General features: G+C 52.0%; 2 protein-coding genes across 3 annotated transcripts in view; both read right to left on the bottom strand.

Moving 5' to 3' along the window:
• TEKTL1 (tektin like 1) overlaps nucleotides 1-4,555 on the bottom strand; it is a 37,794-nt gene extending 33,239 nt beyond the window's left edge. For both annotated transcript variants that reach the window (XM_073311982.2, XM_073311983.2), the window contains exon 1: nucleotides 3,925-4,555. The gene's annotated coding sequence lies outside the window, so the exon portion shown is untranslated. The remainder of the gene's footprint in view (nucleotides 1-3,924) is intronic.
• Nucleotides 4,556-11,750: 7,195 nt separating this feature from the next.
• Nucleotides 11,751-16,410, bottom strand: LOC140898117 (uncharacterized). Its single transcript, XM_073311566.2, has 5 exons — nucleotides 16,093-16,410; nucleotides 15,389-15,458; nucleotides 14,900-14,992; nucleotides 14,779-14,789; nucleotides 11,751-14,343 (listed from the first exon to the last, which is right to left on the bottom strand). The coding sequence occupies exons 1-5, from the start codon at nucleotides 16,174-16,176 to the stop codon at nucleotides 13,519-13,521; spliced, it is 1,083 nt and encodes a 360-aa protein (XP_073167667.1). The 5' UTR covers nucleotides 16,177-16,410; the 3' UTR covers nucleotides 11,751-13,518.
• Nucleotides 16,411-25,737: the final 9,327 nt, after the last annotated feature.

Here is a 25,737-nt window from a genome sequence, read left to right as displayed (position 1 = left end):
GCTAATGTAGTGCCAATCTTTAAAAAAGGGAAGAAGGAGGATCCTGGGAACTACAGGCCAGTCAGCCTCACCTCAGTCCCTGGAAAAATCATGGAGCAGGTCCTCAAAGAATCAATCCTGAAGCACTTGCATGAGAGGAAAGTGATCAGGAACAGCCAGCATGGATTCACCAAGGGAAGGTCATGCCTGACTAATCTAATCATCTTCTATGATGAGATTACTGGTTCTGTGGATGAAGGGAAAGCAGTGGATGTATTGTTTCTTGACTTTAGCAAAGCTTTTGACACGGTCTCCCACAGTATTCTTGTCAGCAAGTTAAGGAAGTATAGGCTGGATGAATGCACTATAAGGTGGGTAGAAAGCTGGCTAGATTGTCGGGCTCAACGGGTACTGATCAATGGCTCCATGTCTAGTTGGCAGCCGGTATCAAGTGGAGTGCCCCAAGGGTCGGTCCTGGGGCCGGTTTTGTTCAATATCTTCATAAATGATCTGGAGGATGGTGTGGATTGCACTCTCAGCAAATTTGCGGATGATACTAAACTGGGAGGAGTGGTAGATACGCTGGAGGGGAGGGATAGGATACAGAAGGACCTAGACAAATTGGAGGATTGGGCCAAAAGAAATCTGATGAGGTTCAATAAGGATAAGTGCAGGGTAGAAGAACCCAATGCACAGCTACAGACTAGGGACCGAATGGCTAGGCAGCAGTTCTGCGGAAAAGGACCCAGGGGTGACAGTGGACGAGAAGCTGGATATGAGTCAGCAGTGTGCCCTTGTTGCCAAAAAGGCCAATGGCATTTTGGGATGTATAAGTAGGGGCATAGTGAGCAGATCGAGGGACGTGATCGTTCCCCTCTATTCGACATTGGTGAGGCCTCATCTGGAGTACTGTGTCCAGTTTTGGGCCCCACACTTCAAGAAGGATGTGGATAAATGGGAGAGAGTCCAGCGAAGGGCAACAAAAATGATTAGGGGACTGGAACACATGAGTTATGAGGAGAGGCTGAGGGAGCTGGGATTGTTTAGCCTGCAGAAGAGAAGAATGAGGGGGGATTTGATAGCTGCTTTCAACTACCTGAAAGGGGGTTCCAAAGAGGATGGCTCTAGACTGTTCTCAATGGTAGCAGATGACAGAACGAGGAGTAATGGTCTCAAGTTGCAGTGGGGGAGGTTTAGATTGGATATTAGGAAAAACTTTTTCACTAAGAGGGTGGTGAAACACTGGAATGCGTTACCTAGGGAGGTGGTAGAATCTCCTTCCTTAGAGGTTTTTAAGGTCAGGCTTGACAAAGCCCTGGCTGGGATGATTTAACTGAGAATTGGTCCTGCTTCGAGCAGGGGGTTGGACTAGATGACCTTCTGGGGTCCCTTCCAACCCTGATATTCTATGATTCTATGATACTCCGTGACTCTAACATTGCCAGCTCAGTGAGACCGGCAGACTATGGAGGGTGTCCTCTCTGCATAGCAGGACAGTGCAGGGTTAAATGCAGGTGTCACGCTGTCTGGAGTGCCTAGCTCAGGGCAGGGGCACCGGAACTGGGGGGAGGGTAAGAGAGGCCAGGGGGCCATAGCCCAATCACTTTTTACCAGCCATGAGGGCGAGTGATGGGTAGGAGAGGGCGGAGAGGAGCGAGAGGGGAACAGAGTCTTAGGGAGAAGAGGTGGAGCAGGAGTGGGTCTCGGGGGAAGAGGTGGTACAGGAGTGGGGCCTCGGTGGATGTCCTAGCGTGGGGAGGTGGAGCCATGGTTCGGGCACCTCTGCGCCCCCTCCCCCCCCACACTTTTAGGGCGTTTCCGCTGCTCCTGGCTCAGGGCAGATTGTCAGAAGCAGGGCAGACCCCCCCAAACTGGCGATGTGTTCCATAATTAGATTTCGCCAAGCCAGTGACAAATGTGAGTCCCAAAGTACACAGGTAACAGTCCCAAGGGGGTTTTTATGACCGAACCCGTCACACTTGGGTTAGCCCAGAGAGGCAGAGATTAAGCCATAGGGCCACTCTAGCCAAGCCAGCACTGTGACGAGCCAGCCAAGCTGTGATGAGAGCTTTTCTGGATTGTTCCTATCTGCTTCCAAGAGCTTCCCAGTAGAGCAGCATTAACTCATTTGCAACCACTGGGTCACAATGCAAAGTGCGGAGGGAAACTGAGGCACACTGCGGCTTCATAAAAATATTACCGAACACTCACACTGTGTCACAGAAGGGTTGGGATGTTTACCAGAATATTGCAAAATCAAGCGATCTACCAGTGCAGTGCCAGCAGGGCATGCAGCCCCATGCCTGCCATGAACAGTGATGCCCAAAGCAGAGAAGGGCTCCAATGTACAGAGCAACTGGGTATTACTGAAGAGGCGGGGGAACCTTTGGGATGGGTTAACTTGATGGTTGCAACAGGAAAAAGCCCAAAACATGGGTGTGGTGTGAATATGCATAGCCCCTTGAGACCTAAGCAAAGCAATAATGCAGGAACACACCAGCCTCAGTGACCCTGCTCACAGGCCAGCCACAGCCAGCGTACTCGGTGTGCTAGATGCTCAGTCTGGGTATTGGCAGGTCAAGCTGGCTGAAGAGAGCAGGAGGTCAAACACTGACACCAAAAGCTTGCACTTCAGCAGAACGCCCTTTGTTGTGCTATCTGCCCGAGAGAGATTCCAGGGGCAGGGGCATGAAATACAGCAAGAACGGAGAATTGAAGTCATCATGGGGTGACACTCCAGTGCACATCAACACTGGAGAACTCTGTGCCAACCTCCCAGGGATGCCCGCAGGAGCCCCCTGCCAGAGCATGTGGGGGAATGGGGCTTTTTGTCACTTTGAATTTTTGGAGACAACTGGACATGGGAAATGTTTTGATTGGGAAGTGCAGAGGTGGTGCCTCAGGAGCGTGTTCCCAGCCTCCTGTACTGCTGGGCTCTCTGGCCAGATGGCATCTCCCATGATGCATCCACTCCTGATGAGATGCGTGGTGCATGCTGCGGGGTGTAATCTGGATGGGGAGCCCTACCCAGAGAGAAGAAAGGCAGCACAAGCTATACCACTCAGGGTGCATCGCCACAGCATTTCCAAACAGAAGGGTTTGGGGCATTCGAGGTTTGTAAGGAAAAGTCAGACTTTCCCATGTCAAACAGACATTTCCCAGGAACCACGTTTGTTTTCTCCCCACATCAGTTTTCCGGAGAAGAACAGTCTGAATCAGCTGATGGCACTGAGGCCAGCAGGGAAGTCTGGAGCTCCAGGTTCCCCCCTCGGCCACAGAGCTCCATTAAGCATAGAGTCCCAATCCTCTCCCGCTGTGGTCATGATCCCTGGTCAGCAGGAGCTCCATGGGAGATCGGGGCTCCATGCACCCAGCTGTGCTAGGCATCTCAGTGACCCAGAGACGTCATGGTGCCACCTGGCAGAGACCACAGAGGCTACCCTGATCTCCTGGATCTCCTGTCTACCACAAGTACTCCTGTTCTGTCGACATTACAGTGCATCAGAGAGCAGTGTGTGAGTTCTCCGCCAACAACCAGGAGCCCAAGGCTTGTCCCAATCATGGCGAGATGTATGTATGGGTGATATTTAAGGATGGAGCCGATCTGTAATTACTAAGGACAAATATCTCCAACCGCTGGAAATGGGGCACTAGATGTGAAGGGCTCTGAGTTACTACAGAGAATTCTTCCCCAGGTGTCTGGCTGGTGGGTCTTGCCCACCTGCTCAGGGTCGAACTGATTGCCATATTTGGGGTTAGGAAGGAATATCTCCCCGGGTCAGATTGGCAGAGACCCTGGGACATAGATGACTCATGCCTTCTGATACTGTGGGGCCACAATCTAAAGGTGAGGACATGTTTCCATCCCATGTGTCTCCTCAGCCCAGCAACCCCCCTGCCCTGCACCCAGCCCAGGGCTGCCATGCTCTCCCCACTGCATGTTACCTGCAAGGGGAGGGGCTGTGTCCTTCTCCCACTGTGCCTGACCCCCAGCACGTTTGGTCCCTGTCTCTGGCAGTCGGGCCTGCGGGGGGAGCAGGAAGGAGCCGCTTCTCACACGGCTGAAGCTGGCCTCTCCAGGTTGCTGCTCCATGTAGCTTCCATGGCTGCCTGCGAGAGCCTGGCTGGGAAAACGGTGGGCCACCCTGTCATGGAGTCACTGGGGCGATGCTCTGAAACTACTCCATATGAAGCCAGTCAGGACTCTGGGGGAGCCTCCTCTCTCTGAGCAGACTGTTTCCAGGGCAAGAAGCTTACACAGCTTTGACCTTCCTGGATCTAACCTTGGCGTATTCAGCATCCCTTCCACACAGTGCACTTCCCACAGCAAGTCTGCCCGGGCGGGGCTCCTGAGGAAGCCAGAGGGTCCTGCACCCCAACTCTGCAGTCAGACGTGACTCACAGCCAGCTGGTAAAACAGAAGGTTTATTAGACAGCAGGAATACAGCGTAGGGCAGAACTTGTTAGCACAGAAATCAGTGACTTTCAGCCAAGTCCATCTTGCAGGGAGGGGAGCCCATAGCCAGGGCACTGGCCCTCCCCCTGCACCTCAAGCCAGGCGAGACTGACTCGCTTCCGGCTGCCTGGCAGCTGCCCTGTCCATTGCTCCTCCTCCAGCCTTTGTCTCGCTTCATGGGCCAAGAGTCACCTGATCTCATCTTCCTCCTAGGTCTCAGGTTACGAAGGAGCAGCCCCAGCAGGCAGCTAGAGCAGCCGCAGCAAAAGTCACACACAGCATTAATGCAAAACAGTAAGATTCATGTGGGCTCACATACAATATAACAAGGGAAAATCCCCACTTAGTCACTCAACCCCATACAGGCCCAGCTGCTGAGGACAGGGGCCAAGTGAATTGGAGTCCCCTCTTCCCCCCCAGCGTGTTTTGCATGGGCTAGCCAAAGTTCGGGGCCCTGCCGGTTGCTTCCATTAGGAGAAATGGATGATAAAGCCAGGGATTCTCTTTGGTTATTTACTTATACATGGAGTCCTATTTCCCTGAACACAGGAGGGTTTAAACAGCAGGGGACAATCCCTTTCCTCGCTCTTCCAAATCTGCTTTTCCAGGTAGCGCTCTGTGCCCAAACAGCTCTCTCTCCCTTCGGGCGCCTTAGTGTGTGTTAGTGTAGCACAGGGGTCAGTTAATGCACTACGCACCGCTGTGTGTGAGAATGTACCCCACTGCACTGTGGACTAATGTAGACCAGCCCTTAGTCTGTCTGTGCTTTAGTTCCCCCATCTGTAAAAGAGATAACATATGCGTAGTGGGGGTGGTGGTGTTGTAGGATCAATACAACACTCATCCCCACCTCTTATCTAGCACACTCCACCAGCAGATCTCAAAGACTTTACAAAGGAGGTCTGGATTATTACCCCCATTTTACAGGTGGGGAAACTGAGGCACATAGTGGGATTGAAGTGACGAGGTAGGGATTTTCCCTTATGTTGTATGTGAGCCTGTGTGAGGCTTACTGTTTTGCATGAATGCTGTGTGTGCCTCAGTTTTCCTGTGTATTGCACCAATGTCTAGGTGATGGGAATAAGTGTGTGTGACTTTTGCGGCGGCTGTGGGCACGAATGCTATGGGCACCCCCTTCATAACCTGAGACCCAGGAGGGGGTTGCAGCCAGGTGACTCTTGGCCCTGGAAGCGAGATAAAGGCTGAAGTAGGAGCAACGGGCAGGGCAGGGGCCAGGCAGTTGGTAGCGAGTCAGTCTTGGCTGGCTCGGGGTGCAGGGGAGGGCCAGAGCCCTTGCTCTGGGCTCCCCTCCTCCCAAGATGGACTTTACTGAATGTTCCTGTTTTCTGTGTTAACAAGCTCAGTTCTACGCTGTGTCCCTGTCAACTAATAAACACTTCTGTTCTACATGCTGGCTGAGAATCACTGCTGACTGCGGAGTTGGGGTGCAGGACCCTCTGGCTTCCCCAGGAGCCCCACATGGGCAAATTTGCTGCGGGAAGTGCACGGTGTGTAAGGGGAGGCTGAATGCACCGAGGTCAGACCCAGGAAGGTGGAGCCTGTGTAAGCTTCTTGCCCTGGTGACAGTCTGCTCAGAGAGAGGCAGGCATGCTTCCCCAGAGTCCGGACTGCTTTTGTAATGGAGTAGTTCCAGAGCATCGCCCCAGGGACTCCATGACAACTGGTGGCAGCGGTGGGCTGAACTGCACCCTGTGGACATAGCATCCTGCAGTAAGTGACTGGGGAGCAGTAAAATGAAGGGGGATTGGTGAGACATAGGAGTGCTGAAGGCTCAGAGAGGTGCAGTTCCAGGAGGCGGAGGAGCCTACGGCTTAACCCCAAGAATGAGTGGACCCCCGAGAAGGGCTGTTGCACGAAAGGGGTTCCTCCCAGGGACTGTGGGGAGCTTAAAGATCAGAGGACTGTGAGTCAGTAACCACTTGGGAACAGCTTGGAGATGGCCTATAACCATCTCCTGAAGAAGGACATTGTAGAGCTGTGCAGAGAGAGAGGGCTACACATTGGAAAGTTCACTGAGGAAGAGGAGGATCACTCTAAGGAACTGGTTCCTGACCCAGCTGGGGGCATGAGAGAGTCTGGGAACAGCTGGGCCTCCCAGAGATCCATGATCACGACCAGCAGGGGGTCTCCACCGAATTCCCCGTTGTGCATCTGAGATGGATGGAATTGAAGCTGAGATCCAAGGAGTCAGAGAACCATGAGAGACAGGGAAGACATGAAGCAGAACAGCAGGAAAGACAGCAGCAGCATGAACTGGTGATGGATGAGCTGAGAGCCAGAAGGACCCATCCAGGGGTGAGTGGGGATGGACCCCGGGGTGCCAGTTCTGCAAGGAACCTCGACACTGAATTGCTGCCCCAGGTTAAGGGGGGAGGAGATATAGATGTCTGTCTCGGGGCCTTTGGGAAGGCTGGCAATTGGAACCAGGCTGGCCCTGTGGAAAGGCTCCGGTGTCTAGCCCCCTTCCTGGGTCCCAAGGCCATAGAGCTGTTTAGCCAGATGGGTGGGTTGGCACTCCTGGCCCCAGCATATATGTCTGCGAGGACTCTCCTGGGCTCAGGCCCCTCGGACCCTCAGTGGGAGCGGAAGGTAGTGGTCAATGGGGAGACATTCCTAGGGTGACAAGATCCTGAGACAGAAAGAACTGTTGTCAGGCCCCGGGTGGTGCAGACCCACCAGATGCTGAGGGGCTGTGTGACCTGGGTGAAGGTCCCAGGGATGAAGCCCCTCGCCCTGCCTATGGCCCAGATCCCTGTGCAGACACAGGAGGGGTCAGGCTGGCTGGTAGTTGGGGTTCTCCAAGACATCAGCTGTGACCTCCTGTTGGGGGATGCCTGTGCCTCTTTGGGACAGGATCCAGGCCCTGCTCCTGTAATGGGCGAGGTTTTGAATTTGAATCCAGGGAACCATTCGGCTGAGACTGAAGCTGTCAGTGAAAATGCAAATGACCTGGCTGGCAGAGAGGAGGAGCTGCTAGGTTCGGGATACCTGCCTGTCTGTAACCAGAGCCCTGGAGCTAAGTGAAACAGAGAGATACTCCCTGTCCCCCTGCACCCAGGGGAGGTGACTCACACTGGCTCTGATGTTGTGAGCAAAGCAAGGGGCTCACTGCCTGCCCTCACTGGGACAGCAGGGGTAAAGCTGAGCCCAGGGTGATCGAAGACCCCAGCTGAGTGTGGGGAATCACAGCCAGGATGGGACTGCTGCCAACCAGGGCTGCCTTGCCCAGAGGTGCAAACAGGGCCGGCTCTAGGTTTTTTGCCGCCCCAAGCGAAAAATTTGCGGCCCCAAGCTCCGAGAACACAACTGCCCAAGCAGAAAAAAAAAGGGGGGATGGCCAGAATGCCGCACCTGGAATTGTGCCTCCCTGACCACGTGCTGCTTTGCTGGTGCCTAGAGCCGGTCCTGGGTGCAAAAGACCTGGGACAAGGGTGAAGCAGCCTTCAGACACCTGCCTGTCATAGAGGAGCCTTTTCAGAAGGTGACCATGGACATCGTGGGACCCCTCAGCAAGGTGACCTGGGCAGGGAAAAGATACATTCTGGTGGGCATAGATTTTGGTATCTGTTACTGTTGAGGCAGACACTGTGATGGATGTGCTGCTGACCGTTTCCAGCAGAGTGGGGTTCCCCAAGGAGGTCCTTACAGACCAGAGGTCCAGCTTCTTGTCAACCTTGCTCCAGTGCTTCTGGGAAAAGTGTGGGGTCCAGCATACCTAGGCCTCGGCGTATCACCCTCAGTCCAATGGGCTGGTGGAGAGATTTAATGGGACCCTGAAGATGATGCTGAGGACTTTCCTGGGCCAGCATCTGCAGGACTGGGACAAGTATTTACCCCACCTGCTGTTCGCATACAGGGAAGTGCCCCAGGAACCCATGGGGTTCTCTCCTTTGCAGTTGCTGTATGGGAGGGGAGTGAAGGGACCCCTGGACTTGCTGAGGGATGAATGAGAGGGAAAAGCCTCCCCTGATGGAGAATCAGTGGTGGAATATGTACTGACTTTCTGGGAAAAGCTCACTGAGCTCATGGGTCTGGCCAGGGAGAACCTAGCCAGGGCCCAAAGGAGGCTCTGGTCAAGGGTGCAGTGCTGGGAAACACAGACTTTGACAAGCCCTTTATGGTGTTCACCCATGTCCCAAACACAGGGCAGGCCAATGCAAAGGGGGAGAAACACCCCATCATGTACCTGAGCAGGAAGCTGCTGCCCTGGGAGCAGGGCTATGCAGCCATAGCAAAGGAGTGCCTGGCCATGGAGTGGGCTCTTAAAAGGCTGCAGCTGGATCTATTTGGGTGGCACTTCACTGTGTACATAGACCACTCGTCCTGCTGTGGCTGCACCAGATGAGAGGGGTCAATGCCAAACTCCTGAGGTGGAGTCTGTCCTTCCAGGATTATGAGATGGAGGTGGTCCATAATAAGGGGAGTGCAAATGTTATAGCTGATGCTTTGTCCCGGAGAGTGAGGCCTGAACTTGCCCAGGTCACTGGCTAAAGTGACCCCGCTCAGTTCGGTCTTGAAGCGGGGAGAGATGTGACGTAGTGGGGATTTTCCCTTGTTATGTTGTATGTGAGCCTATGTGAGTCTTACTGTTTTGCTTGAATGCTGTGTGTGCCTCAGTTTCCCTGTGTATGTGGTGTCTAGGTGGTGGGAATAAGGGTGTGTGACTTTTGCAGGGGCTGCTCCAGCTGCCTGCATGGATGCTATGGCTGGCCCTTCATAACCCAAGACCCAGGAGGGGGATGCGATCAGGTGACTCTTGTCCCACAAAGCAAGACAAAGGCCGGAGGAGGAGCAATAGGCAGGGCAGGGGCCAGACAGCTGGAAGCGAGTCAGTCTCAGCTGGCTTGAGGCACAGGGGAAGTACCAGAGCCCTGGCTCTGGGCTCCCCTCCCCCATGATGGACTTTACTGAATGTTCCTGTTTTCTGTGCTAACAAGTTCAGTTCTACTGTGTCCCAATCGACTAATAAACTTTCCATTTTACAACAGTGGTTGAGTCACTGCTGACTGTGGCTTCCCCAGGACCCCGCCCGGGCAGACTCGCGGTGGGAAGTGCATGGTGTGGAAGGGGATGCTGAATATGCTGAGGTCAGATCCAGGAAGGTCGAAGCTGTGTAAGCTTCTTGCCCTGGAGACAGTCTGCTCAGAGAGAGGAGGCTGCCCCAGAGTCCTGAGTGGCTTCAGATGGAGTAGTTCCAGAGCATTGCCCGGTGACTCCGTGACAATTGCGACTCAGCTAAGGTCACCCACAAAGCTGGTGGCAGAGCCAGGAGTAAGAACCCAGGTGTCCTGAGTCCAGTGCAGTGCTCTATCTACCAGGCCACCCTGCTATTAAAGATTGCGTAAGGCGGGGTGCTGGAACTATTTTTAGTAGTGCTGAGAGCCACTGAACCAAACTGTAAACCCTGTGTATGATAGAAATCATCTCAAGGCAGGGGGTGCTGGAGTACCCCCACACCTGTAGTTCCAGTGCCTATGGCGCAAGGTGCTGCAATGCTCCAGCCATGGGGGGAGGGGGCAGAGAAGCTATGTTAGCTAATTTAGGGTTTTGCATTGTTGTAGCAAGATCAGGGTGGGCATGCAAGTCACTTTTAACATGTCTGTACTGGAGCTGTGCGCTGAAGCAGTTAGATGGGTATGAGTGAATCTGAATTCATTCCAGATGTCGTTGTGGGCACAAACAGGGCTCCACCATCCCCAGCTATCCTGGGTTGCTCTTTGAGCATCATAGAAATGTAGGGCTGGTAGGGACCATGCAAAGTCTAGCCTCTCGTGGAGAGGCCTCTATGTCCCATAATTTCCCCCCCCTCTACAAATATTGTCTGATAGAGTCTTCTGGTCAGCCCCTTTTGAGACAGTCCTGCCATGGCAGACAGTCTGATTTCATTCATAACCCAGGTCCCCAATATCTCAATCTTCTTTTCCAGATGTCGTTAGTGATTAGGGGTTGTTGAACTTGCTGATGAATCTCGGCATTTGTTATAAATTTATTCCATTCAATTCCCACTCTTTTTCTAAGGTCTTTGATTTCGAAGGCATTTAGATGGCTGCCTGCCCATGGATTCACTTGCTCAATCAATCAATCAATCAAAAAAACAAAAACAAAACAAACCAGTATAGACAGCTCCCTGCCATTTGGAATACACCCCACGTGATTTTTTGGCAAAAAATGCCAATTTGGGTCAACAGAAGCTGTCATAAATATAAAGGGAAGGGTAAACCCCTTAGAAATCCCTCCTGGCCAGGGGAAAGCTCCTCTCACCTGTAAAGGGTTAAGAAGCTAAAGGTAACCTCGCTGGCACCTGACCAAAATGACCAATGAGGAGACAAGATACTTTCAAAAGCTGGGAGGAGGGAGAGAAACAAAGGGTCTGTGTCTGTCTGGATGCTGCTCTTGCCAGGGACAGAACAGGAATGGAGTCTTAGAACTTTTAGTAAGTAATCTAGCTAGGTATGTGTTAGATTGTGATTTCTTTAAATGGCTGAGAAAAGAATTGTGCTGAATAGAATAACTATTTCTGTCTGTGTATCTTTTTTGTAACTTAAGGTTTTGCCTAGAGGGGTTCTCTATGTTTTTGAATCTAATTACCCTGTAAGATATCTACCATCCTGATTTTACAGGGGGGATTTCTTTATTTCTATTTACTTCTATTTTTTATTAAAAGTCTTCTTGTAAAACACTGAATGCTTTTTCATTGTTCTCAGATCCAAGGGTTTGGGTCTGTGGTCACCTATGCAAATTGGTGAGGCTTTTTATCCAAGATTTCCCAGGAAAGGGGGGGTGCAAGTGTTGGGAGGATTGTTCATTGTTCTTAAGATCCAAGGGTCTGGGTCTGTAGTCACCTAGGCAAATTGGTGAGGCTTTTTACCAAACCTTGTCCAGGAAGTGGGGTGCAAGGTATTGGGAAGTATTTTGGGGGGAAGGACGCGTCCAAACAGCTCTTCCCCAGTAACCAGTATTAGTTTGGTGGTGGTAGCGGCCAGTCCAAGGATAACGGGTGTAATATTTTGTACCTTGGGGAAGTTTTGACCTAAGCTGGTAAAGATAAGCTTAGGAGGTTTTTCATGCAGGTCCCCACATCTGTACCCTAGAGTTCAGAGTGGGGGAGGAACCTTGACAGAAGCATTTTGCAAATCTGTGTTAATTTTGCAAAATTGTTTTGATCCAGTGAATAAATTAATCCACTACCCAAACTTGAAACATTGAGTGTTGACCTGTTAGAAAGGAACTGTTTCCATTTTTCTGATTCAAAATAACGCTTCACTTGATCAGAATTACTTTTCATTTTATTATTTTTTAAACATAAAAAGTTGCTCAGCATTGAAACAGACTGGTTTTGTCTGGGGTGGAATAAAATGCAGCATTTGATCAGAAATGCATTTTTCTTTCCAACTTTTCAATTTGCTGAAAATTTTTAAAAACTCATTTTGGGATTGACCTGAAACAATTTTTTTCCTTTGATTTTTCAGAATTGCCAGAAAACCCCCCAACTCCATTACCCACACTGCCCTCGTGCCCAGACACCATGGTGACAGATGCAGCACATAAAGCTGGTGAGATCCCCACTAGGCATTTAGAGCAATCTAGCCTGCTCCATTCAAAGGCAGGAGGTCAGGCCGGGATGACGTCACCTAACCTAGAGCATGTCCAGGAAGACATGTATCATCATGGTGACCCTCTCTGAAAGTTCCCCCAACCAGGGTACCACTCTGTGGCCCTTTAAAAACCAGAGGTCTGTATTTTGTTCGTCAAACAGTTTGTGAGGATCAACCCAGAAACCCCTTTTTTAAATCCAAAATTGTAAAGTGAATTGAATTGAATTTTTTGTTTTATTTCTAAAATTTTCATTTTTCACATGTGTCTGCATTTCCCATCCTCACCTTTTCTTTCTTTCTTTTTTCTTAAATTTTCCAGTGGAAAAAAAGTTAGAGAAAGTGGTTTTCCTGCCTCCAAATTGCTCTCCTCTTCCAGAGGGGGAAAAAAAGGGGGGGAAGTTCAAACGCAAGAGAATGTGGGAAAAAGATGCATGCATGCACCAACAACCCGCGATCCTCCTCCAAAACAGAACCCTTGAATTGGAGAGGAAAATGTTTTGAATTTCAGATTTTTTTTTATCCTTAAAAAGAAAAAAAAGGAACGAAAGATTTTTCATGAAAAAAATTTCATTCTTGGAATGGAATGAAAAATTAAAATTTGGACCAGCCAGACTCTGAAACCCCTGAAGCCAGATCCCCCGGCTGGTTATTTGCCACTTTCTTTTAGGGTCAACCAGCGAGTGCTGGGCCCATCCTCTTTAACGCTCAATGCTCTTTAAAGAAAGTTTAAAGGGGCTGGTTCCCCTCTCGGTCATCCTGGTGTAAAGGAGTCCCAGCTGTGTAGGCTGGTGGTAGAGAGAGCACATTTTTCCCCTTGTGATTGCAATATGAGAACATATCCCGCAGGACTGGCCCCTTTTCTCCGCCCCGCTGCCCTGCTTCATGCACATAGCAGAGTCGGGCCTCGAGTGCTCGCTGCCTCTATCTCCCGTTTACCCTGCAACTGCCCCATCCCACCCTGGGCCACCACAACAGAACTGCTTCTGAGCCCACATCTGCTCTACAGCCATGGCAGCAGCACATATACGGCGCTGCAGCTGCGATGTTGTAGCACTATAGTGTAGACACTGCCTGCGCGGACGAAAGGGGATTTTCCAGTGATGCAGTAAATCCACTTCTCAGAGAGGCAGTAGTGAGGTGGATGGAAGAATCTTTCTATCGACCTATCTGCGTCTCCACCGGGGTGCAGGTCAACCTATGTATGGCCCTCGGGGCTATGAAATCTGTCATGGGGGGTCGCAGAGGTTGAGGGTGCCAGGGGCTGCACAAGCAAAAATTCGCCCTGTGAATCCTTTATTCCTGGTGACGATGTGTGAGAAGGAAAGAACCCAGCACTTCTCTTCCATCCCAGAGCTGGCAGTGAGAAAAAAGATCTTATTGCTGGGAAACGGAGCCCCTGTGATTGCAGGGCGCTCTAGGGTGACGAAACGGCCACGTTTGAAGAGTCACTTTTAGAACACATCGGTACTAAAGCTGGAAGTGTGCTTTCCAGCATGGGGTTTTCAGAGGTAGTGAGGCCGTCGGGCCGTCCTGGGGGAGTCTCGGTCTAGAGGCCCTCGGGCCATCCCAGGGGCCTTCTCCCAAGCGGGTGATGTGAAGTGGAAGTACCGGGTTCTCCTCTCCTCTCCCTGAGGAGGGGACGGGGGCAGCCTGGGGCAGGCTCTCAGTGGCAACTGCTCGTGGCGTGCCCACTGCGTGCTCCCTGTGATGCTTGGTGAGGGCTGGGCGGATGCTGAAGCCTTTCCCGCACTGCCCGCACCTGTAGGGCTTCTCCCCGGTGTGGGTGCGCCGGTGCCGCATCAGGTCAGAGCTCTCGACGAAGCCCTTCCCGCAGTGGGGGCAGGCGTAGGGCCGCTCGCCGGTGTGGGTCCAGCAATGCTTGGTGAGGTGGGCGCTCTGGGCGAAGGTCTCCCCGCACTCCCCACACCGGTAGGGCCGCTCGCCAGTGTGGATGCGCCGGTGTCGCTCCAGGTGGGAGCTCCAGTCGAAGCCTTTGCCGCACTGGGTGCAGCGATAGGGTTTGTCCTCCAGGTGGCCTTGCCGGTGGGTTGCCAGGGCTTGCGGGTCACCAAAGCGATTGCCACAGTCACAGCACTTGTAGGGGCGCTCGCCGCCGTGGGCCAGCTGGTGCTGCTGGAGGTGGGAGCTCTGGGTGAAGCACTCGCCGCACTCAGGGCAGACGTAGGGGCGCTCGCCTGTGTGAACACGCCGATGCCGCTGCAGGTGCGAACCCCAGATGAAGCTCTTGGCACAGTCCTGGCACCGGTAGGGCTTCTGGCCCTGGGGCGTCCGCTGGTGAGCCGTGACAGAGAGAGAATAACTCACACACTCCACTCCTGCATGGCTAGGTCTCAAAGCACTTTACAAACCCCCATTCCCCAGATAAGGAAACTGAGGCAACGTGACTTGCTCAAGATCACCCAGCAGGCCAGTGCTAAGCCAGGAATGCACCCCAGGTCTCCTTGGTCCCTGTCCATTGCTCTGTCCAGTTGGACACTCTGCCTGCCTGGAATCCACTCCCTGCTCTGGGCAGATGGAACCTCGGAAAGGGGGGAAACAGACTAAAATAGCTCCCTGAGAGATTGGAAAATCATGGGCTGAATCCCCCAAACCCTTGCCCAGAGGAGGGGACCAATTCTGCCCTCACACCCCATCTGAGCCCTCAGCAGGGATGGCGCCACAGCCAGATGTTGTCAGGCTAGGTGGGAAGCCATGAGTGACACTCACCACGATGATGCCTGCTGGGCACAGCCCAGACCCAGGGGAGCAGCAGCAGAGCCGGGGACGCTGACAGGGCTTGGGTGGGAACCCCAGCTGTTTATTGCCCAGTCTGTTTATTATCCCTCACCTGTGCCAGACGCAGCTGGGATCTCCCTCTCCTTGGAGCCTCTGCGACACGGTTCCACCCGGGAGATCACCTCCGCTTTCAGGAAGGGGAATTCTGCATGGGGGAGTCAGGCGGGGGGGGGGGGAGGGGGAAGGAAATCAGAGCTCGTTAGGCAGCAGCCCCCTCTCCTCGCTCGCTGCCAGCGGGGCTGTGATCACCTTGATCCACAGCCCCTCCCGGGAAGGCTATGGGGGCTGCATGGGGGTTCCCCCACTCCCTCAGTGTGATAAGATGCACATGGAGAGAAGCCATGTCTATCCCAAGGTATTTATTTGGCTAAGCCACTAGAGGGGGACAGGTCCCTACACACAGTGTGCCCCACACAGCTCGGGTTTCCCTATTCCCTGACCGAATGGCAGCTGGCACTCCCCCGGGGCCTCTTTGACCAGCCTTGCTCTATCCCCAGGGCCAGGTCTGCATCTGCAGAGCACCAAGCACCAGCTATGCTACGGTGTCGCCAGCCCTTGCAATCGTCTCGCGAGTCTTGCAATATTTGAGATTTGACGTCAAGCCCCGGCAGCTGGAATCATGAGATTGCGCAAGAATCTCAGGGTTCACTACAAAAAGAGATATGAAAGATGTAAATTTCTAGCCCAGGTGGTGAGGGGCCTTGACAAGCTATCACTTTAAATTCTCAGGAGGTTTTCTGGTCCTGTTGGCAGGCTAGTGGGCACTGTAGGGAAGCATGTGACCGAGGTCTAGCAGCAGTCAGTCTGCAAAGGCCCAGCATAGAGCAAGTTGGGGTGAATTGTGCCACACTGCCTGAGGAAGTTGCCTGTTTTCTCTCTCTCTGTTTTTGGTTCTTCTGCATTTCAGTTCTGGATTCTAAGCAGGCAAGTCCTGTTGCTTCCAGCTAGAATGCATTATGTTTCTATCTCGCTTCTTTGCATGTAAGCCAGGAACGCAACAGGGAGCTGCAGAGAACACCTTGAAAATGGGTCCCTGAGCATGACGCTAATGGCTCAAAAACCAGAAGGCAAAGAAAAGGGCCCCCCCCACCCCCAATAAGAAGCAGTCCCCTCTCAGGCTGTGTCTGGCTAGGCTGAACAAGCTGAGCTCATCCACACTCCTCTCGTAAGCCCGGGGCATCCTAGGAACTCAGACCTCCAACTCCGCTGCCCTGGGCACGCAGAAGTCCACTAGCAGGTGCTGGCCTTCTTGCTGACCGCCAGCCCCTGGAACAGCCAGAGACCCTCACTCAGAAGCTGCTGTCCCCCCATCCCCCGCAGTTTATCCATGGGCCCCACTGCCCCACCTTCCGGCACTACCTAACAGATAGCACGACCCAGGGGATGGCGTTCTAGCCCCGGCTCTGCCGCTGGTGCCCACAGCCCAGCCATGTCGCCACTTCATGCCTCAGTTTCCCCATTCTGTGAAGGGGGGAGAATGACCCTGAGCTCCTTTGTAAAGCACCTGGAGATCTGTGGATGGAAATAGTGATAGGCGAGCTCATGCTATTAGCATTCTCACCCTCCTCCTCTCCCACCCAGCCCTCCCCTTTAACTCCGGGGCATATCCATCACCCACGAGGAAGGTGTTGCTGTAGCTAGCATTCTTCATTTGTCTGGGATGAGGGGTTCCCAGACACCTTTCCCCACTGCGGAGTGTGAAGCCCTTGGAGCCTTGGCTACTGCCATGACAGGCCGCTGGGGTGGGGGCCTCTGGGGTGGGGGCAGCTGGTACCCCTCTCCTCGGAATGTCAGCGCCATACTAGACAGGTCCATCATTGCTGGCTTTACCCCCTTCCCCCCATCTGCCTGCTGCTCCCCCAGCCTCCTGGATGGGCCACCCTCAATCTCACGGCCCAGCCTGCAGGAGGAGGACATGATCCAGAGTGTTATCCTGCAGCCAGGAAGGGCAAGCAGAAGGAGGTTTCAGGAGGGGCCTTTGGCTCATTTTCTCACTTCGGTTCCCCCAGGGCCTTTCCCTGCAGACAGACGAATTAGACCCGCAGATGCTGGGAAAACCCTGGCTCACTTTATTCCAGCGCAGCCCCTCCCACTGGGACCAAACCCACCCAGACATTAGTACCCCCTCTCCCAGGCACAGAGCCTCTTAGCCAAGTGCAGAACCAAAGGAGCCGCACTGGGGAGCCCCCTGACACTGTCCCCAGGGCAGCGCATCCCTCCAGCAGGGTGGGGACCAGGCAGAGGCAGGAACTGGCTTTTCCTCTCCCTGCTCCCCCCCTTCTCCCCAGGAAAGTCAATCTGCCCGGGGTGCTGCAGAGAATGGGGCTGGGCAGGGCTGGGAAGCGGGAACCTCCCTCCCCACTGATTGCTCCTGCTGCCCCTGCCAGTCTCTGCCCCTGTCTCCCTCCTGCCCCCTCCCCTCCCCTCGGGCTGGGAGACTCGGTCCCTGGCCCGGCCCGTTCGCTCTCCCGGCGCTGGCTCGGCTTCTGCAGGCGCTCAGGGGGGCAGAGCCGGGGGGCGGGGTGGGTCGGGGGAGGGCGGCAGCTCCGGGACTCGCAGACCCCCGCCCCCGGGAGCAGAGCTGGGGCGAGGAGGGGCCGTTGGTGCAGAGTCACTTTCCTGCCCGGCCCCGGCCCTTCCCCGGGTCTCACCCCTCACCTGCAGGCTCCGGCTCAGGGGCTGGTGTCGGCAGAGCCCGGGGCTGTCCCAGGAGCTGGTTCCAGCCCCCGCAGAAAGTCCCCCTGGCTGGGCAGAGAGCGGGGTTAGTGCAGGTCTCTCCCCGCACAGACCCCGCTGGCCAGCGGCAGCGGCTCAGCCCCAGCTGCAGGTTCTCTGCCCGGGAAGCTGAGCCCTATCCCGGCGGAAGAGGAAGCAGGGCAGGCAGAGGAGGAGCCAGTTTCCCCTCCTCGAACATCAGCCACTGTCCTCTCGTGGCAACCGCTCCTCCTCCCCGGCCGCTGCAGCTAGAAGCCAGCCCCGGGGGCTGAGCAGTTCCCAAGCTTGCCACTGGGCCCCATATCCTCAGCCACCCCTCTGGGACACAGACAGAGCAGCCCGACTGGTTCCCAGCTGGCTGGGTCAGGCCTGGAAGCAAAAGAAAACTTCCCTGCTGAATGGGAAGTGAATCGGGCCTTGGGTGTCCCACCTGAGGCCCCCCCAGAAATAGCTTGTTAATTGCAGCCCCTCCATCCTCCAGCGCCCTGGAAGCGCACCCAAATCAGAGAGGCTTGGGGCTGGAAAAGGGGTGCTGAGAGCCTATGAACACTGTATATATGGAAGCCACTTCAAACCATGGATGTGGCCGCACCCATTGGTTCAGCGCTCTGAGGCATGGAAAGTCCTTCCTGGTGCACAGTTGGGCCCTGGCCTCTGACATGGCATCATTAGTTCCTGGGCATCCCTCGCTGAGGTCAGTGGTTAAAGTGTGTGCGTCCAGGGGGCTCTCAGGAAGCACCAGTCACAGCTACATAAATAAAAGTCAAGCCGCGTCCCTGAGGGGACTGTAAGTACTGGCACCAGCCACTGTCGGAAGACAGGACACTGGGCTAGATGGACCTTTGGTCTGACCCAGGATGGCAGTTCTTATGTTCTACCAAAGCTGCTATTCCCAGGGAAACTCCTTCCCCTTTTTCAGACCACTTTAAGCACTGCCTCGGATCTAGCTCTGCTCCAATGCACTCATTTCTCCTGGCAGCACTGAGGATATGGGATGCTGGATTATTTATTATTATTTTTATTAACATGAATAATGTCTAGCACAGAGCAGCCCCAATCCCGGCCCAGGACCTCATTGCTGCTGTACAAACACGGAACAAAACCACTGTCCTTGCCCCACACATTTCCCTGACCATCCATGCACACCTCTGTTTCTTAAATCATTGTTAGCACAGTCTGAGCATGGCCAGCTTTAAGCATTCAAAAATGATGAGTGAGGCCCCAAATCACAAGCTACACTTACAAATCATGCACTTGCTGAAATAACAAATGGGGGTTTCTTTTTCTTTGCTTTCCTGTTTCCAAGCCTTTAGGGGTCACATTTTCAGGCTTTTCCCCACAGCCTCCAGAGTGAGAAAATTGCTTTTCATAAGTGAGAGCCATAGGCATGGGAAATAAGGGTGCAGGGGGTATTGCAGCACCCCCAGATTTTATGAGGGGTCCTGGCTGCCGACCCTGCGCCTGGAGGTCTGCTCTCAGCCCCACATGCAGGGCTCCACTCCTGGCCCTGCATCCACCCCCAGCTGTGGCCCCAGCCTTGGCCCCCTTACCCCTGTCTGTGTCCCCCCCCCTTCCAAAGACATGGCCCTGCTCCCGGCCTCAGCTCTGAGTGGGGGGTGTGCGGACAGTGGTAAGGGAGATGCAAGGTAAAAAGTTTGGGGATAGTTTTGTTGGCTTTCACCACCCCCACTATAAAAAACATTCCAGCCCCATTGGTGAGAGCTGAGATTTAGAGCTGGGTGGATTTTTTTAATCAAATACAGGCATTTTTGTCAGCTGGAAATTATTTGAAAAATTGTGCCAGAAAAAAATGAAATATTTTGGAAATGTCCAAGTGAAATGTTTTGTTCTGATCTGAACATTTTCCTTCCACTTTTTGATTTGTCAAATTTTTTCTGAAAAAATTCATTCAACTCAAAATCAAACTTTTTATTATTTTATTTTTTCAGCATTGCTAGTGAACTGATACATCCCTGATTAGCCCAACTGTTCTGCAATTCTCATGCAGTCTTTTGATTCAGGCCCTGAGTCTTTAGGAAATGCAAAAAAATTGCAAGTGCTGGCAACACTGATTTTCTCAAAGCCCTTTTCTCCATTCTTCACAATGTAGTGTAACGTGAGCACAAAAATGTACATGCCGTGTAAAGTGAGATCAGGCCAGTCAAAGTTCACATCCACTCTGTGCAAGACTGCAAAAGGAAAGAAATCCACCAAATGGCATAAACTGAAAGAGTTAAAAGTTTAAAATAGTTTAAAAATACACATGTCAACATAAAATAAAAACATACAGAAATAGTTTAAGTAAAAATTATTAAAATAGTTTTCAAAAGTTGAAATGGTTAAAATAGTTTTAAAAATAGTTTTAGAAAGTTAAATAGTTTAAAAAATTAAACTAATTAAAAAGTTTAAATTGTACTTTATTGGCAGTTTCACATGCACAGAGAAAACCCTCAATGCCATTTGTTTTAATATTTTCACAAAAGTTTTGTCCCATTTTTTTTATTTGAAGCAAAATTTGAAATTTCAGCATTGGCCTTGTGGCAACTTATAAAACATTTCAAAATTCAAAAAATGCCCCTTAGCTCTGGTTACAACAAACCTCATCTGCAGGGGAAGCTTTGGCACTGAGTGACAAAATATCACAAGGGTTCTAGACTCAGGAAAATGTTAGCCTGTGCCATATCTCCTTCATCTGTTGTCAAAGCCAACCAGCTCCACTGTATCAACTGAGGCTCAGATCCTCCAAAGTATTTAGGCTCCTAACTCCTCTGGGCCTGAGGGATCTTTGCTTTGGAGAGCTGCCTGTCTTCTGAAGCAGCCAATAGGTGCTCTCTCTCCTCAGCAAAATCACGTGTAACCCTTCTGCCAGGTGGAGGCGGCAGCAACAAGGGCCAGGTTCAATATCTAGGGGTTCCTCTTGGCAATAGAACACAGAACCAGCTCGAGCCCCCACCAGTAATCTGGGAAAACTAAACCACACCTCTGGGTACCCCTAAAAGGCAATACTTAAGTCCTGAAACTGTGCACAGCAAAGAAACTTTTAAACAAAAAAGGGGAAGGGATCCCAGCATTAGTTTGTGAAACCATCACACCCACTGATTCAAAAGCATGGGACCACAAGCAACCCTCCACCCCATGATGTGTTGGGCAGTGTCCTCTCAGGTGCCCACCTGCCTGTGTGAAAGTCCCATGAACGAATGTCACACCAGTCGCTTGCTGTCACCTCTGCTGCTGACCACTTGCTGCCACGTCTGTGATGCCCCGTTCTGAGGTCCCCCCACTCAGCCCAACTCTTAGCGATTTCAATGGGTGTGTGTGGGGGGTTTTCTCTGTGCTGCTGCCCCTTTGTTGTCTTTCCTTGCAACACTGTCCCCACACTAGGGCTGAGGCTTAGCCCCTAGACCTGCTCCTCAGCAACTGCAGCTCTAGGAACCTATGAACAGAAGCGAGGGCTCTCAACTGAGTCTCATCAGGCAGAATCTGCAGCATGGAAGAACTTCTGAGCACACCACCCTCCCACTTTCAGTGGGATCTGACATCTGCTTAGCAAGTGGGGTTCAGGTGAGGGTGACCCCCTCAATCAGGACACAGTTCTGCTACCCTTTGCTCCTACAGTCAGGATAACAACATGTCACTCCCCCTGCGCTCAGCTGCTAAAGTGATTTGTAACTCAACACCAGCAAAATTTGATCACTTTGGTAGCTGAGCACCGAGGCAGAGTAGGGCCCGGTGTACAGTACTGGGTTAGGTCGAATTTAGCCACGTTAGGTAGATTTTAAAATGAATGCGTCCACGCAACCAACCCCGTTCCGTCGACTTAAAGGGCTCTTAAAATCAACTTCTGTACTCCTCCCTGGTGAGGGGAGTAGCGCTAAAATCGACCTTGCTGGGTTGAATTTGGGGTAGTGGGGATGCAAATCGATGGTATTGGCCTCTGGGAGCTATCCCAGAGTGCTCCATTGTGACCACTCTGGACAGCACTTTGAACTCCAACACACTAGCCAGGTACACAGGAAAAGCCCTGGGAACTTTTGAATTACATTTCCTGTTTGGTCAGCATGGCGAACTCAGAAGCACAGGTGACCATGCAGTCCCCCCAGAATCGCAAACGAGCTCCAGCATGGACTGAAAGGGAGACACTGGATCTGACCTAGACAAATTGGAGGATTGGGCCAAAAGAAATCTGATGAGGTTCAATAAGGATAAGTGCAGGGTCCTGCACTTAGGATGGAAGAACCCAATGCACAGCTACAGACTAGGGACCGAATGGCTAGGCAGCAGTTCTGCGGAAAAGGACCTAGGGGTGACAGTGGACGAGAAGCTGCATATGAGTCAGCAGTGTGCCCTTGTTGCCAAAAAGGCCAATGGCATTTTGGGATGTATAAGTAGGGGCATAGCGAGCAGATCGAGGGACGTGATCGTTCCCCTCTATTCGACATTGGTGAGGCCTCATCTGGAGTACTGTGTCCAGTTTTGGGCCCCACACTTCAAGAAGGATGTGGATAAATTGGAGAGAGTCCAGCGAAGGGCAACAAAAATGATTAGGGGACTGGAACACATGAGTTATGAGGAGAGGCTGAGGGAGCTGGGATTGTTTAGCCTGCAGAAGAGAAGAATGAGGGGGGATTTGATAGCTGCTTTCAACTACCTGAAAGGGGGTTCCAAAGAGGATGGCTCTAGACTGTTCTCAATGGTAGCAGATGACAGAACGAGGAGTAATGGTCTCAAGTTGCAGTGGGGGAGGTTTAGATTGGATATTAGGAAAAACTTTTTCACTAAGAGGGTGGTGAAACACTGGAATGCGTTACTTAGGGAGGTGGTAGAATCTCCTTCCTTAGAGGTTTTTAAGGTCAGGCTTGACAAAGCCCTGGCTGGGATGATTTAACTGAGAATTGGTCCTGCTTCGAGCAGGGGGTTGGACTAGATGACCTTCTGGGGTCCCTTCCAACCCTGATATTCTATGATTCTATGATTCTATGATTGCTATATGGGGAGAAGCATCTGTGTAGGCAGAACTCTGATCAAAAAGAAGAAATGCAAATATATTTGCCAAAATCTTACAGGGCATGTTGGAGAGAGGCTACAACAGGGACACACAGCAGTGCTGTGTGAAAGTTAAGGAGCTGAGGCAAGCCTACCAAAAGACAAAGGAGGCAAACGGTCGCTCTGGGTCAGAGCCCCATACATGCCATTTCTATGATCAGCTGCATGCCATTCTAGGAAGGGACCCTACCACTACCCCACCACTGTTCATGGACACCTGCAAGGGGGGAGTCTCACGCAACAGGGAGGAGGATTTTGTGGATGAGGAGGAGGAGGAAGAGGAGAATGCACAGCAGGCAAGCGGTGAATCCGTTCTCCCCGGCAGCCAGGACCTTTTCATCACACTGGAGTCAATACCCTCCGAAGGTGGGTTCCCAGTCCCTGAAGCTGGAGAAAGCACCTCTGGTGAGTGCACATTTGTAACTACAGTACAGGGTTTAAAGGCAATAGTGTTTAATGTTTGATTTGCCCTGAAGAATTGGGATGCATTCGCAGCCAGTACAGTTACTGGAAAAATCTGTTCACATGTCTGGGGATGGAACGGGAATCCTCCAGGGACATCTCCATGAAGTTCTCCTGGAGGTACTCCGAAAGTATTCTGGAATCATTGCAGCACAAAGCATGGCAGCGAATGGTCCTGGGTTTTGGTTGCATTCAAGCAACATTCGGTCTATATCTTTCTGTGTTAGCCTCAGGAGAGAGATATCATTCATGGTCACCTGGTTGAAATAGGGGAATTTTTGTAATGGAACAGTAAAGGTCATGCTGGGCTGTTGGCGCTTGGCTAAAAGGGAGAATAGCCTCATCGGGGGTGGTGGGAGGTGTGTGCTGCACATCCACCCAAAAACCACAGCCCCTCTTTTTAAATGTGAAACGCAACCCATTGCTTGCTATGGGAAAGGATGGCATTGCAGTTTGAAACCATTCCCATATGTTACGTGTAAGAAGCCAACCCCGTGTACCCTTTGCCTTACCATGGCTGCCTGGAAACCGAATTCTGTTGTCCAGCCATGTGTGATGTGTCACCATACCGGCAGGCGCTCAATATAAGAGGCAAAATGTGACCTTCTACTTAAAGCACATATGCTGTCTGCTGTGAATTGCTTGATTCACTGTGAAAGAGTCTCCCTTTTGTTCTCAGAAATGTAACATCTTAAATTTTACTCTCCCTTTTTATCTCCCCCCAGGTGCAAATGTTTCTAGGCTCCCACTATCATCTCCCATCCCTGAGGTTATCGCAGATTAGAAGGAGAAAAATCGCACTTGCGATGACATGTTTTCCGAGCTCATGCAGTCCTCCCACACTAATAGGGCACAGCTGAATGCATGGAGGCATTCAGTGTGAGAGGCTAGGAAAGCATTAAGTGAGCACGAAGAGCAGAGGCAGGAGGCGATGCTAAGGCTAATGGGGGAGCAAACGGACATGATGAAGCATCTGGTGCAGCTGCAGGAAAGCCAACAAGAGCACAGACCCCGCTGCATCCATTGTACAACTGCCTGACCTCCTCCCCAAGTTCCATATCCTCCTCGCCCAGATGCCCAAGAATGCGGGGGGCGGAGGTTCCGGGCACTCAGCCACTCCACTACAGAGGGTGGCCCAAGCAACAGAAGGCTGTCATTGAAACAGTTTGATTTGTAGTGTGGCTATAATAAGCAATGTGGCCTTGTCCTTTCCTCCTCCTGCACCCCACCCAACCTGGGCTGCCTTGTCAGTTATCTCCCTTTTTTTTTAATTAATAAAGAAAGAATGCATGGTTTCAAAACAATAGTTACTTTATTTCGAAGGGGAGAGGGTGGTTGGCTTACAGGGAATTAAAATCAACAAAGGGGGCAGGTTTGCATCATGGAGATATACACACAACTATCACAGCGAAGCCTGGCCAGTCATGAAACTGGTTTTCAAAGCCTCTCTGATGCGCAGTGCGCCTTGCTGTGCTCTTCTAATCGCCCTGGTGTCTGGCTGCTCAAAATCGGACCCTCGGTGATTTGCCTTAACCTCCCACCCCACCATAAATGTCTCCCCCTTACTCTCACAGATATTATGGAGCACACAGCAAGCAGCAATGACAATGGAAATGCTGGTTGCGCTGAGGTCTGACCTAGTCAACAAATAGCGCCAGCGAGCTTTTAAACATCCAAATGCACATTCTACCACCATTCTGCACTTGCTCAGCCTATAGTTGAACTGCTCCTTACTACTGTCCAGGCCGCCTGTGTACGACTTCATGAGCCATGGGAGCAAGGGGTAGGCTGGGTCCCCAAGGATAACTATTGGCATTTCAACATTCCCAATGGTAATTTTCTGGTCTGGGAAGTAAGTCCGTTCTTGCAGCTGCCCAGAGTTCCTAAAGATGTGAGCGTCATGCACCTTTCCCGGCTATCCCACGTTGATGTCGGTGAAACGTCCCTTGTGATCCACCAGTGCTTGCAGCACGGTTACGAAGTACCCCTTGCGGTTTACGTACTGGTTGGCATGGTGGTCTGGTGCCAAGATAGGGATATGCATTCCATCTATCACCTCATCACAGTTAGGGAAACCCATTGCAGCAAAGCCATCCACTATGACCTGCACATTTCCCAAAGTCATTACCCTTGATAACAGAATATCAATGATTGCATTGGCTACTTGGATCACAGCAGCCCCAACAGTAGATTTGCCCACTCCAAACGGATTCCCGACTGACCGGTAGCTGTCTGGCATTGCAAGCTTCCACAGGGCTATCGCCACTCGCTTCTCAACTGTCAGGGCAGCTCTCATCTTGGTATTCCTGCACTTCAGGGTGTGGGAAAGCAACTCATAGAGTCCAGGAAAGTGGTCTTATGCATGCAAAAGTTTCGCAGCCACTGTGAATCATCCCATACCTGCAACACTATGCAGTCTCACCAGTCTGTGCTTGTTTGCTGGGCCCAGAATCAGTATTTCACTCTATCAACCAGCCCCATTGCCACCATGATGTCCCAATTGCCATAACCGATGCTTTCAGGAACGTCTGTGTCCATGTCCTCATCAAAATCATCCTTGTGCTGGTATCTCTTAGCCCGGTTCTGCATATACTCCAGGATAATGCGTGAGATGTTTACAATGCTCACAACAGCAGTGGTGAGCTGAGCAGGCTCCATGCTTGCCTTGGT

Source organism: Lepidochelys kempii, chromosome 14 (assembly GCF_965140285.1).
Source record: "Lepidochelys kempii isolate rLepKem1 chromosome 14, rLepKem1.hap1, whole genome shotgun sequence".
Taxonomy (NCBI): Eukaryota; Metazoa; Chordata; order Testudines; family Cheloniidae; genus Lepidochelys; species Lepidochelys kempii.
Note: the sequence above shows the minus strand (reverse complement) of the source record. Positions and strands in the feature narration are given on the sequence as shown.

Bases quoted from the DNA above. Each gene is read 5' to 3' on its own strand.
- LOC140898117 (XM_073311566.2), bottom strand. From the start codon at position 16,176: ATGGATAAACTGCGGGGGATGGGGGGACAGCAGCTTCTGAGTGAGGGT. The intron at 15,459-16,092 runs GCCAGCACCTGC...TCATGATTCCAG, and splicing joins GGCTGGCGGTCAGCAAGAAG to CTGCCGGGGCTTGACGTCAA. The intron at 14,993-15,388 runs GTAGCATAGCTG...TCCCCCATGCAG, and splicing joins TTGCAAGGGCTGGCGACACC to AATTCCCCTTCCTGAAAGCG.